General features: G+C 32.0%; 1 protein-coding gene across 1 annotated transcript in view; it reads right to left on the minus strand.

Annotated features, from left to right (window-relative positions):
* The window catches only part of LOC109603531 (dorsal root ganglia homeobox protein), a 31,530-nt gene extending 18,604 nt beyond the window's left edge, over positions 1-12,926 (minus strand). The window contains exons 1-4 of the mRNA XM_049970398.1: positions 12,704-12,926; positions 6,262-6,379; positions 1,886-1,977; positions 1,724-1,825 (exon numbers count right to left, since the gene is read on the minus strand). Coding sequence (XP_049826355.1) covers positions 1,724-1,825; positions 1,886-1,977; positions 6,262-6,355 — 288 coding nt within the window. The 5' untranslated portion in view covers positions 6,356-6,379; positions 12,704-12,926. The remainder of the gene's footprint in view (positions 1-1,723; positions 1,826-1,885; positions 1,978-6,261; positions 6,380-12,703) is intronic.
* Positions 12,927-14,114: the final 1,188 nt, after the last annotated feature.

Here is a 14,114-nt window from a genome sequence, read left to right on the forward strand (position 1 = left end):
AATTTTAAAGTAGTTAATTCTCAAATAATTTTTACATAATTATCAACTTCTTTGTTTATGAAAAAATCTTAATGACAACAAAGACGGTTCGACATTTTCATTTAATTCCTGCACAGTCATCTTTTTGCATTAGCATACAAATTTAAGTGTCTAAAAAAATTCTTTAATACCTCAGAAAGACAATTTCAATAAAAGTAAGAAAAAATAGAAAATAAGAAAAAGTAATACGTTTTTTATATTCAATTCCTAATAATCACGGTACTACCATATTTATGTGGTTTAAAATGATCACCTATCTTTTCTCAAAATCAGAGAAGAATACCATAAAGATCAGTTTTTATCAGTACGTCCCACCATGAACTCCAATTTTCAAAATCTGGCTTCTTTTTGATAATATTTCAAAAACTTGATTTAAACAATCATTTCGAATTTTACATAAAATTTTACTGTATAAAAATTGATTTCCATGTGATACGTAAAATTCGAAAACGTTAACGGTTTTTTGAAGTTAGTCAAAGTATCAATAAAAAAATCATACTTATTCAAATACAAATACATTAAGAATATATTGGTGTTATATGTCAAACTGTATTTTTTATGAGAATTTAATATAGTTTTTTATCGAAATAGACATGGAAACAATGTATTATATATCTATTCATATATTATCCCTAGTTGAAAAGCCGAAGATATTATAATTATGTACAGAGAATGTTATATAATACATGTAGCTTTGTACCATATATAATCAGTAAGTTTAGTAAGAGTTTGCGAAGTTGTGACTGAAATTTTTGAAGTTACGCCCGAAACCCAATTAGATCTCCATATCGTAAATAAGTGATGTGTTAAAATCCGTCGCATGCGATGAAGTGGAGACGCGGGCGGCGGCGGAACGCAAGGAAAAGGGTTTAACGAAGTTAAATAATAAAGCTTGCACTAATCTGACCATTTAACTTTTAAAGTAGGACCGTCGCGAACGCAAGTAATACACTTTTAACATAAATTTACTTTGCCCGGCTTTTCCAGCAGATCAAATTCGTTTTAATCACACGTTTGCCTAAGTGATTTCATAAAACAGCAAAGTGCCTGCCTCTTATGACGTTTTATCATATTAAAATAAATAATCCGCTCATTTGCCGTCAGCTTTTACCTTTCGAAATGTGTCTCTTAAGCATCGTCTATGCATTTTTAACGTAGCAAACTCAACCCCCAAAAACAACCCCGCATTTGCTCCAAAAGCCTAATTTGATAACTGGCTTAATGTTACGTTGTTTTACTCCTCCTACTTAACTGACTCGCCAACTTTTCATTCCTATATCTCATTATCTTGTTTCCGAAATCCGCAAAAAGAAATCTCTTCTTTTTATTTGACAATTTCCAGTATTCATTTATTTATTTTTTTAAACTAATTAGAATTATTTAAGTGGAACAAAAGCGACGTTTAATTTAAAACCGCCACTACGATCGTAATGGAACCGCACGCCACAACAGATGTCGGCCTTTGTTCCCCCGCACAAAACGTTACAAGTAGCAAACGACCCCCTGTCGCGGATCAACCTGCTAGCACAAACAACCCCTTGTACACGACCGATAATCCCTTGTCGGGCGCGCATAATAAATATCAATGGCGTTATTATATGCCCGGGATATTTACGAATATGTTGCGCCGCGGTTATCGAGGGGTGGTTTGTTTGGTTACATTAACAGATGCAAGGGTAATTACCTGCACCCGGGCTTCGGTTAGGTTGATCTTCATCGCTAGGTCTTCGCGCGTGAAGACATCCGGGTAGTGCGTCTGCGCGAACGCGCTCTCCAGTTCCTCCAGCTGGAAATTTAATGGGAAAAATTAATCTAAATTGAATGGTGGGAGAATTGCGGGTTGTACCTGTTGGAGGGTGAAGGTGGTGCGGTTGCGTCTCTGTTTCCTCCTCACGAACGTGTCGTCGTGTATTGCCGGATGATAGGAGTAACTTGTGTCTGCAACAACAAAACAACAAAATAAAATAAATAATAATTGATTAAGAAGAGCTAAACATATGTTTTAATATTTACGAACGAGTTTCGGAGTAATTTTAAACCGGGTTCCCGGATATGATGTAATTTATCAAACTTCCGGAAGCGAATACATCTAATGCGCAATAAAGTCATGGAAGTAGGAAAAATTAAATTGGCCACTAACAGAGTTTGGCGAGTTACCCGTTCATCGTTGAGGGAACAAAGTGGGTTTACTTTATTTATTTTTTTTTTTAGTTAATTCGACCCCCGCGCGAAAGATAATTTCATATGGCGGAGAAATGCCGGAGAAACGTCAGAAATGATTAAATAAAAAGTGACCGCGGGCCAAAAGTTCCAAAACTTTCAAAGTAGATTTAGATAGAAATGAGATAACGCAAACTCTGTTAGGATTATTGAGTTTTCAAGCAGCTTACAAGATGCCAAATATCACTCACCACCACAACGTACATTTTCACACTCACATACACAACTTTTTCTACAATTTCTGTAGCCAAATAATAGGATTTTATTAAATAAGCGTATACAGATAATAATCTATCAGAGTGGAGCATGTATATATCCATGTAAATTTATTCGAATATATTAAATTTAAATAGAACTTTTTTATTGATCGGCGATACTCAATACAATTTTGATGGATATTGATGAAAACAAGCAGCATCCGATTTCCGCAATTTTTAGACTTCATGATTTTTTCTTTTGTGCATATTGTATAAATGTATCGTGTGGTGTTTATTGATTTATAGGAATTTTGACAGTGTCTTAGTTGGTTAGGAATTTCATGTTGAGACACGGTGGTGTTATTTCTTGCACACAAAGATTTGGTAATGTTGGAGTATTAGAAATCAATTCATACAAGTAGTACATATGTATTTAGTTTAAATAAGTCGTCATAGGGATCCTAAAAATATGGTTATTATTTCACTGAGTTCTATTCATCAATTACAGTTTATAACACGGAGACTTATATAAAAAACAAAATATATATTTAATTTAATAATAAAATATGATTTTTAAGTATTCATTTTATACAACACAAAATTTTAAATTAATTTTAATTGATGAAAGTTATTGAGTATATATATAAACATTTCATATAGCTATTTTAAACTAATGATATAAAATAATATAAAAAAATGATAACTAAATAATTTATAAAAATCAATTTAATAATGATGTTGTTTAAATAATAATTCCAGAAGTAGAAATAAATATATTTATATTTTTAATAATTATTTCGATTTTTTAAGTAGTTATACAAAATTTGTATTTTACAATTTAAAATGATATTTAAATATACTAATTAATTCAAATTAATTTCGAGATTATTAATTAAATTAAAAATTTGTTATGAATAAAAATGAGTAGTATCTATAGTTATAATTTTGAATGGATAGACTGTGTTGACAAACCTTTGGATAACAACAAAAAATATAAAAAATAATACATTTATTGATCAATTATTTCTAAAAATTTGTCAATATATTTTAAGGATTATTTATTATCTCCTGTTGCAGCTTACAGCAAACACGTACCAAACTCATATATACTTGTTTGCTATATTATTGACCGTCAATTTCTCTTTTAACTATTTTCAAATTATTGGCCAAACAAATTTCCTTTCTACTCGCTATATTACTAGCTAACAAATTCACTTTTTGTTCGCCAAATGATTAGCCAAAAATTCCCTTTTATTTCGTCAAATAATTGGCCAAAAAATTCCCTTTTGGTTTGTCATATTATTGACCAACTAATTTCCATTTATTTGGTCATATTATTGACCAACAAATTTACTTTTTCTTCTAAATTTGGTTAACTGCATAATTTCCTTCTAGGCCCTATTAAAGATTAATAAATTATTTTTTATTCGTCAAGTTCTTGACCATCAAATTCAATTTTTGTTCCATTTCTTCGACATAATTCTAACTGACAAATTTACTTTATATTTATCAATTATTGGCCAAAAAATTCCATTTTTGTCCGTCATATTATTGACCAAGTAATTCCCATTTTATTCGTCATATTACTGATGATGAATGAATGGAAAGTTGAAATTAGATATAATAATATAGAGTTGAAACCTAATCAACCAACAATAAGTATGGGTCACCCGTTATGAAATAAAAATTAATTAAGTAAGAGACACATTATTGAATAATTACTGTTAGCTTAACGTTATACAAATCAAAGTCTGAAGAAAGAAAAGACTGGATGTATTGAAATTGTAACACGATAAAAATCAAAGGTGGAGGATGCGAAAGAGCGGATCCGCGATGATTTCAATAATCCCGGTTGGTTTTTTTGTATCGGAATCGATCCGCCATCGAAATAATATGGAATTTGGCTCGTCGGCTGCCACAAAAGGCCATTGTTTGTCGAGCATTGGATGCGATTAGGTGTCATTTCATTTTCCAGCCAATCCCTGTCAATCGTAATCATATTCCGATTTCACATTCCATTAAAGGGCTCGCTTTCCTCCCCCTTTTTTTTGCACTTCTGTCTCCGCCAATTTATAATTGTTGTCGTTCTTTGTTTGAAATGTTGCGTTTCTGTAACGTCGTACGTTTCCTTGTGATCAATGCGGATAATTGGGGGATTTCGCAGAACAATGCCAATGCAAATAAACGGTTGTGTCGCCGTAATGACAGGTAATCGTGTTATGACAGGGCGCGCTTGTGACCTACGACCCGAATAAAAAAAAATTGAGTGAATTAATACCGTCTGTCACCAGTAAATGCACAGATGAAGAGAGAAATATTGGATTCCCTTTGGATATACGAGCAGGATTAGCGGGTAATAATCACAGGTTGTCAGTTCTTCCCCCGTCGATAGGTCAGGAGGTTCTAATGGGATAAGTAAATCCGGGTATGGGTGGAAAGCATGGCATGTGGCGTTGGGGTTGACGGATTCCCCGGAGACCAAGTAGCACCATAAAAATTCTCCTAAACACACTGTTCGCTAAATATTTAATTACAAGTGCTGTCACTATCTCTTTACGGCCCAATTCGGCCGGACTAAGTGAAAGATACTGGGCGCTTTAATCTTGTAATCGTGTCCCGCATTCGATTATCGGTTTTTTTTTCCACGATTCGCTGCAATACGTTTTTTTTTTGTTGGCTCGGTGGAGTGCCGCAATTGTGAATATTTCATTTAGCGCAGACATACGCATTGATTTTATTTATTCATCCGATGTTTTATTACTTTTTCAATTTGCGAGACGATTTAAATACCCCGTTATCAATTTTCCGTGGCGAGCAGGGGCTGAAATCAATATACATATTGATACCTTTTTATATTATAGAATTTCGTTTTTTCGGCTTGCGGCATCTGGACAAATCCCGGAGGTTGCGGAAACGGGCCGAAAAAGTGATCGGAAGTAGAGAAACCGATTTGAATATTAAATCAATTAACGGGGGGGTGGGGGCATTAAATATTAGCGGAGTTCGAAACGGGCGATGTTTGCGTTGGTTTTAATTCGCGGGGAACAGGCCAGATTATCAGATTAAATATACAATTTCGCTGAATTAAACATGAGATTTTAATTAATATATCCCCGGTATGGCGGTAATTATATTAGGTACGACTGGAAAATAAAGTTTTACCGTGGAACCTCTCCACCTCTCGGCGGTCTCAGGATTTCGTCGGAAACTTTCGCCGCGGCCCCAAAAGCCCCCCCTCCTCTCCTCTCTCCATCTCTTGCCGTGTGATGAAAGCTCACTTCGTAATTTAATTTCCCCGTTTTGAATTTTTTAATACCTCATATTCATTTAGCTTTTTTCTACATCTTTTTTTCACTAACGGGCTTATACTTTCAAATTATTCTCCTGCCGAGGTAATTCCATTTCCGCGAACTTGACTCGAGTTATACAGCTCGGAGGAATTTCTAGTTTTTTCCAGGATCACCTCTTTCCATCCCCTTTTAAAATACCCTTTACATTTATTTCATTCGCTTAAACTCATCATACCCTCACTCAAAATTGTTGTAAACACACGCTCACTTTGATCGAATTACCGATTCACTTCGTTTAATTAATCCACAATTAACCGAGCCAATTCGTTGCATCATCCATCATCTGTTTAACAAGACATTAAGACATTATGTCGGACGTTAAACAAATAAGGGCATCTCAATTGATCAAACACCAAATTGTAAACCACCTGGTCCAACAATCCTAACCCTAACCAATTAGACATCTACTTTACCGATACTAATGTCTAATTTGCGCAAATAATCGAAATTCTCACATGGATGAGACGGCGTAAACGGATACTCCAACGTGGGCAAACGGGGCTGAGGTGCTCCGGGATGAAGGGCCGGCGGGCAGTGGTAGCAGAACATGCCTCTGCCACCGCTACCCCCGATCTGAAACAGAAATCAACAATTAATATGCAAATTAAAAATATACACAGTGTACTTATAGTATAAGTATAGATTCGATTCGATAATGAATCGGTGCGGAAATGGGTATTGTGTTGCGAAAAAAAATCGCATCGCTTCCGGGAGTGGCGAATTAGCGCGGCGCAGTGCGTTTCGGCAATTTTGTTTTTGCAGGCAATAATCACGGTAATCCGATTGAAATATTCCGATGCGTTCGCTAATTCCCGGCCGCTGCATATTGATGAAATTAAATGGCGCTGATAACATTTTAATTAGCGATATATTTGTTTAAGCGTAAATTCACATTTAATATCGTTATTAATTCAATAACGTTAATTATTAAATTCGATTTTAATTAATGTTATCGCATTTCGCATCGATTATTGTTTATTATTTCATAAACGAATTAATTTGTGCGATTAATTATTGATTTGGGCAAATTATTTTGTTAAGTCGGTTTGAGCGAATCAATTTTCGATTCGACGAATCCATTCGTGAACAGGAAACGAAGAATATTATACACAATGTCACCGAGTCGATTTGCAATTTCTATTATTTATTGCATCGTCCGAACAATCCCCGCAAATTTTCTGTTGCGTTGCAATTTTAATGGCCGCGACTTTACAGATACAGAAAACCCACACTGGCGGGGTTATTAGCTGAATTAACTGCAAATTAATTCTGATTAACTTAACTACATTAAGTGGTTATGTGATAGTTGTAAACAAAATTGGCTTATACGTTACAACCGTTGTATCAATTGTGTTTTTTATATTTTAAACTGTGTTAATACAGAAATTGTGAAGCTGGGTTTTAAGTTAAATACCTACCTTACAGGCTCAAATATCAGTTTTTTTTTTAAATTTTTGGGGTATAGTCTATAGGATGTCTATAGGTGGTAATGTTAAATACTTTATTTATGAAGCAAAAATATTATAATTTAACCAAACTTGCCTTACTTAAAAGTTCAAATTTAAAATTTTAATTAGAACTTTATTAAATATTTTCTATGTAAAAAATATTTTTGAGTAAAAAGATTTTTTTAACTTAAAAAATCTTTTTAATTATTTCGTTGTAAATCGATTAGGGTTACCTTATAGGACACCTAGGTTACTTTAAAACAAAATTAAATTTTAATAATTATTGTTGTATATTAAAAGGGGCATGTCGTACATAATATTTAAAAACCATTACTATTCTATTCTATATATCTTAATTTTTTCCTTATCAAATTTCTTGTCAGAAAATCAAAAATTAATGAAAATATTGTAGCAATGTACTATTTTCAAGCACAAGGGAGAATTTTAAATAAAAATATCTCAAAACGGTCGCAAAGATGGATATTTATTATTATATAGAGATATACAGTGTAATCGTAAATAATCCCCTGATAACTTTTTAATGGAACAAGATATTGACTCTTGTAATACCTCTTTTGAAAGGTATTTTCATAAATTAAAGTGTGTTAATATGTTAAATAAATAAAAAAAAACATTCAGTGTTTCCTTCAAAACACAGACCTATATTTACACCACAGACGACAATTTTAGTCTTTCGTTTACTTCTGAATTTTGGTAGTGTTTATTGTGTATTATGTGAACCTTTTCTACAAAGCGTCGGGCTAACAACAATTTTATAAAAAATGGAGATATACAAAAAAATAAAAAATTATAATAGTCTTAAAACTTATTAGGTGTTCTGGGATATACCCCTTTTAATCTTCAACAAAATAATGAAAATTTAGTTTTTTAAATATTTAAAATAGAACTAAAATGTTAAATATTGACTTGAAATTGTAATATTTTGAGCCATAAATACAATATTCAATTGTGATCCATTAATTATGGGACATTCTGTAAACGTTTACATTGTAGTACAAGGCATCCTTACAGAAATTGATTGAAACACGCAAAATAAACGTATTAAAAGCGTGTCACGCAGATAAAATTCATCGGGGCTCATTGTTCGCATTCGAATGACCCCTTTCAACGTTCCTAATGCGATTATATGATTGACGAGAACAACATTTAAATTAATTCAAGATTTTTTTTTAATGCCGCTTGATAGAGACATATAGCCACTTATTTAAACTCAACGCTGATCGAAAACATTCAACCCGTATGACCGATTGATTTATTTATTACCGTTTTATTTGTAATATTTTAATGTTACGATTGATCAGCGTAAATATTAGGGACTTAATTGGGTTATTGAGCTCGTGATTTAATCTTTATTAACTTAATGAGATGATTATTGTATTTAAATTAGGTATTTAATCTCAATCAAACATCAAGAATCACTTTTCTTTATTTGATTCAGTTATTGATACATTTTAACTTCTCCATTGATTCTGTTCATTTACAAAATAATACATTTCTATATTATTTGTTGTGGCTGCTTTAATAACAAATTTTATTGTTTATTTATTATTTTAACATTTTATAAATTAAAAAATATGTATTTGATTGTATTTTTTCTGTAGTTTTAATAACTTATGGTCGGTATGAAACATTAGTAATAAAACAGTGGATGTTTCTAGTAGAATGTAACGTTAATAACGAGTCGGAATTGAATTTTTCCGTGCCAATTACAATTCATTAGCAACCTAGAAACTCGACTAACTCGTGGCTAAATTGAATCGGTCCGTAATTTATCGAGCCCTTGTTTCTGTCCGTGGCCCCGGGGCCCAGTGCCTGGCTCCTAATCTCGTTACTTTTGTATTTCTATGTTAATTACTGATTTATTATGTAATTGGCCGTAGTTAATCCGGTTGGTCGGGGATTCCCCCGCAGTTGTTCAAATTAAATAGAATATCTTTACTCGATATGTCCTGAAAAGTACGGGTGGTTCATTGTATAAAATTTCAATTTGGTGACCATAATTTGTCCTGATTCCGCAATGAATCTAATAAAACGCAATCAATTACGACAGTGGAATCTAATAAATCTCGATTTTTTTATTGATCGCACTAATTGAAACCATGAAAACAATCATGGACCTCGATTAGTCGGATAATGGATGACGGTTCAACTGTGATCGCCCACATTAACTGCCACCGATAATTCAATTATCCGATTTCTTACACTTGAACCCTTCATGTCCCCCGAATTGTTCCACGTTCCACTCGAGTACCAAGAACGGATTTATCACCATCTCGATCTCGAACGGCCCTTTCTTCGCGGAAAGTGTTGGGAATTTCTGGGACAGGAAGGCTCTCTTGGAATTCACGCACTTAGTGTTAGGTTATCGTGTCTGAATCAACACACGAAAATAATGGGAACGAATTATTAAGGTATTATTTGTAGTTTCAATAAAACAGCCATGTTGACAAATTGCCGGACTATCTCCGGTGAGTAAAGGGGTAGGAAAACGGTGGAGTGTGGAAGCCGATCATAGGGGCCGTAATTCTATTAGTGGATATCCCTTACTGCGGGGCCCCCGTCGACAAATTAGGCCCCAATCGTACGTATGCAATGTAATTTGGATGTAGGTCCTTCACGTTCCCGGACGCCGACATAATATGTTAATCGCTGCTAATTTTACTCTCTATCTCCATACGTGTGTACATAACTTATAACTTAGATGAAGATAAATAATTTGCTTTAAAGATCTCTATAAAAAATTTGAAATTATTTATTGGACACCAGGATTTTAATGTTGGCAGATTTTAAATAGTTACATTATACTCATTTCGTTCAGTAATCGAAAGGAGAAAAAGAAGGGAAGTTAATTTCGTCAAGTTCCATAAATAATAGACCCATTTTCCTTAGATCCTTATCGAATTATCACGTTAATCGCGTTGCTAAATTTTTAATGTCGTGCCGACGTAAACGGATAGCACGGAGCACTTAACAAATGAAGAAATCCCAATAAATTTGGATTATGCTAAGGCGAAACGAGGTTAGCGGTGGAACATCAGGTGGCGTGACGTCTCGTAACTAAAGCCGGGCCCATTAATATCCCGGCGATGCGACGGACGGGAATTAGTTTTGATTAGGACCACTAACCTGCCTTACGACGATCTTTTGGGACGCGAGCTGAATTTGACGAACGGCTTTCCGATGGCGGGACGACGGTACGACGGGACGTCGCGTCCGCGGCTCCAAAACGGCACTTTTTGTGCGCGAAATCGTCATTTTCGCGCCGTAAATTGCGGCGAATTGTTTTGACTCCCCAAATCTTTTTAAACAGGTCGCAATTGAGTTTGCACTTAATTCTCACCACGCAGGATGCGTCTCATTAACTGGTATATGTGACATGCACACACAAACGCAAACCTAATTGTAATAAGGTTATTAAACTAACACAGGCAAAACACTTGTTCCATCCCATCTGCGTTTATTCGTTTAGCCAATCTGTGTGTGTGTGTGTGCCACCGCCAAAAAATTTATAGGCTCGAAAGAACGAAAGGACTGTACGAGTGGAGGTTGTGGTGTTATGGGGGACGTAATTCATCTCGATCTCTCTATTAGCATGATGTGTGTAATTGAATTAGTATCGGGCACCCCTATCTTTTTCATCTTCATAATTGCTCTGAGTAGGTTGTATGTACCAAGTGTCGAATTTGCATACCATCTACTTTGATCGTTGCTTTTATGCGATAAATATATTGGTTTATTATTTTAAAACCATAATTTAAGTAAAATGAAAAATTCTAAATATTATTTAAATAAAAAATATGTTAATAACTTCTTAAAAAATTGAATAGTTGGTAAAAAATTCAAAACTTGTTACAAATTTTATAAATACAACCAAAATTAAATAAATTAATTTATTTAAAATAAATATAAAACAACGATTTTTAAAACATTATTATATAAATGAACATTTAATAATATTTTAAAAATGTTGAAATCAAGAAAATAATTATAAAAATTATATTAATTTTTTATTATATTTTTAATGACACAAAAAAATAAATAAATAAAATTTAATTTAAACAAAAATATTTTACGATAAATTATTGAAAATTTTAAGAATTTTTATTTTAATTTTCATTTTGAAAACTAAAAATAAAAGTAAGTATAATAATAAATATAACTTAAATTATTTAATTACGAGTTTAAAATATTGATATTATAATTATAATTAATATAAATTTTCCATTTTTATTATAGGAAACAGTGGAAACGAAATTTAATTTAAACAAAAATATTGATTTAATATAGTTAATTACCCAATATAAAAGTAAAAATTAGAATATTTGAAATTAAATTTTCCTGATTGAAAGGAGGAAGGGGAACAAAATTTCATTTAAATTTAAAAGTGGTTATTTTATTTTTGCTCATTCTATTTTATTAAAAAAGAAAATAAATTTTAATTTATTTAAAAATACTAAAAATATTATTAATATTTTAAAACTTCAATAATGTAATCTAATAAATAATAATCTAAAATGTAGCCCAAATACAATATAATACTTTTGTTTTAAGTTATATAAAATTATAGCCATTTAATTTAGTTTTTTTTTTGTATTTTAAAATAGATCTTTGACTATTCAATTAAAATTATAAAATTAAAGTTTTCAAGATTTAAAATTGATATTTTCAAAAATTGAAAATGTATATAACTTAGTTTTATTCAACTATTACATATTTTATGAAATATACAATAATATATAAATATATAATATACAAAAAATTTTACTTCTTTCTATATCATATATTATTAAGCCATTTTTTGATATAAAGAAGAAAATAACTCTTAAATTAATTATAATTAAATTCAATTCAACTGTTAACTTGCTTTCTATTTTTTTAATATATGATAACAAGGAAGACAAATTTTTCCTATTTAAATATTATTGTAAACACGACTATTATTATTATTATTATTACTCAATATAACATTTTCTTATAATATAAATATAAATTAGAATATTATTATTATTTTTATTTAATTGTTCCGTCATTTAAACAATAATAATAAAAAAAAAATATTTCAAATTATTACAATCAAGAACATTTTCTTTTCGATAATTTTCTGAAATAAAAATATTTACGTAGTTGATGTCACTTTTGACATTTTCTAATAGTAAAAATATATATTGAAATATCATTTTTTGTTTTATTTAATTGTTCAATTAATTAAATGAATGAATGGCAAAAGTTTTATTCTAAATAATTAGTACAAAGTAAACTTCATAAAATAATAATTTTTTTAAATTAAATATATAATTTTAACAAAAAATCAAAACGTCAAAGTGACACCTAACCTCTTTAAAAAATTAACTTAAATTAATCAAAACAGGCTCGCCATTTAAACAAAAGACAATATTTTTTTGAATTAAGAGAGATTTTTTGAACTTACTTTATGTGTGTCCCCGAAAATCGTGCTGCTGCTTTCGGGGGAAACCCCCGCGCCTTCTCAAGAATCAGCAAACAGGAACCGCACAACAATCACAATGTTCCAGTCACGCGGTCGCGCATCAAATAAAATGTTAAATGTTATGAAGCAACCCACTTGTATAACGACAACGTCAACAACAACAAACAACCCCCGGTGTCGTTCGTGTGCTGGTCCAGAGCGCAGAGACTGCGAGCTGCTAGGCAACGCAACACGAATGACAGATCAAGCACGAGATACGTTACTAGGGGAGGCGCGAATCGCCACATGCGCTCTCCACCACTCCGTCGGGGGCGGCGACACGACGACGACGCGAGATCGCGTTTTCAGCGTGCGGGAGCGAAACGGACCGCTATTCCGGTGTGCCGGATCCGCGCCAACGGTGGGGGGATACCGATACACTTTATGGCTAAGCACTAAACACTTTTTTTACGGCCAGATTAAAGCGAGATGGGTTTTAATAGATTTGTTTTGTTATAAGCGGGATGGATGGCGGTCCGTCTTTGTTTTCGGGATCCGCGAACCGGGCTATTTACCCGCCCGATTGGACGAATGCAAAAAGATTCTACGTATCGTCCCTTTACGTTTTTAGTTTATTGTCTCCGCCGGCTCCTGCTCCCTCCTTCCGTGCCCTCTTCTGCGGACGGGGCCGATCTATTATTTAAAAGTCATTACCGTTCATTATCATTTTATTTGCGGCATGATGCGGTTTCGCAGATTTTCAATTAACACTCGGAATTTCGCCGGATCTTTTTATCGACATTTTTTCGCTCCTTTAAAATTGCAACACTTTTTTAATTGCTGCTTTAAAGGCTATTGATATTATCAGTTTTTTATTGTCAACATTTTACAAAATCAATCTGGATAATTTAACTTCCTGAGAATATAGCGCATCCACCATTTTTTATTAAAATTACTACAATTTTTTAGAAATCGTTTTATTTTTTTTAATGTTATAACATAAGAATATAGAATAATATTACGAATAGAATAAAGATTAAAAAAAATACTTTTCCAAATTTTATTGACAAAATTAAAATTTTAATCAGGTAACATTTTTTTAAACTATAGTTTTTTAAATCTATAAAATATCATTTAAACTACTAATTTACTGAATAAAAAATATTAATTAAGAATTTTAGTTTTTAATAATGTTTTTTAAATATATAAAATATTATTTAAACTACTAAATTACGGAATAAAAAATTTTTTTGAATTTAGAATTTTAGTTTTTGATAATGTTTAAAATATTTATTATGAAATAAAATATTAAAATTAGAAACGAATAACTATGTAAGATGTAAAATATGTATTATATTAATTTTGGACAATAAAATATTATTTCAACATATTATTTAGAAAAAATATTGTATAA

Source organism: Aethina tumida, chromosome 1, assembly GCF_024364675.1.
Source record: "Aethina tumida isolate Nest 87 chromosome 1, icAetTumi1.1, whole genome shotgun sequence".
Lineage (NCBI taxonomy): Eukaryota > Metazoa > Arthropoda > Insecta > Coleoptera > Nitidulidae > Aethina > Aethina tumida.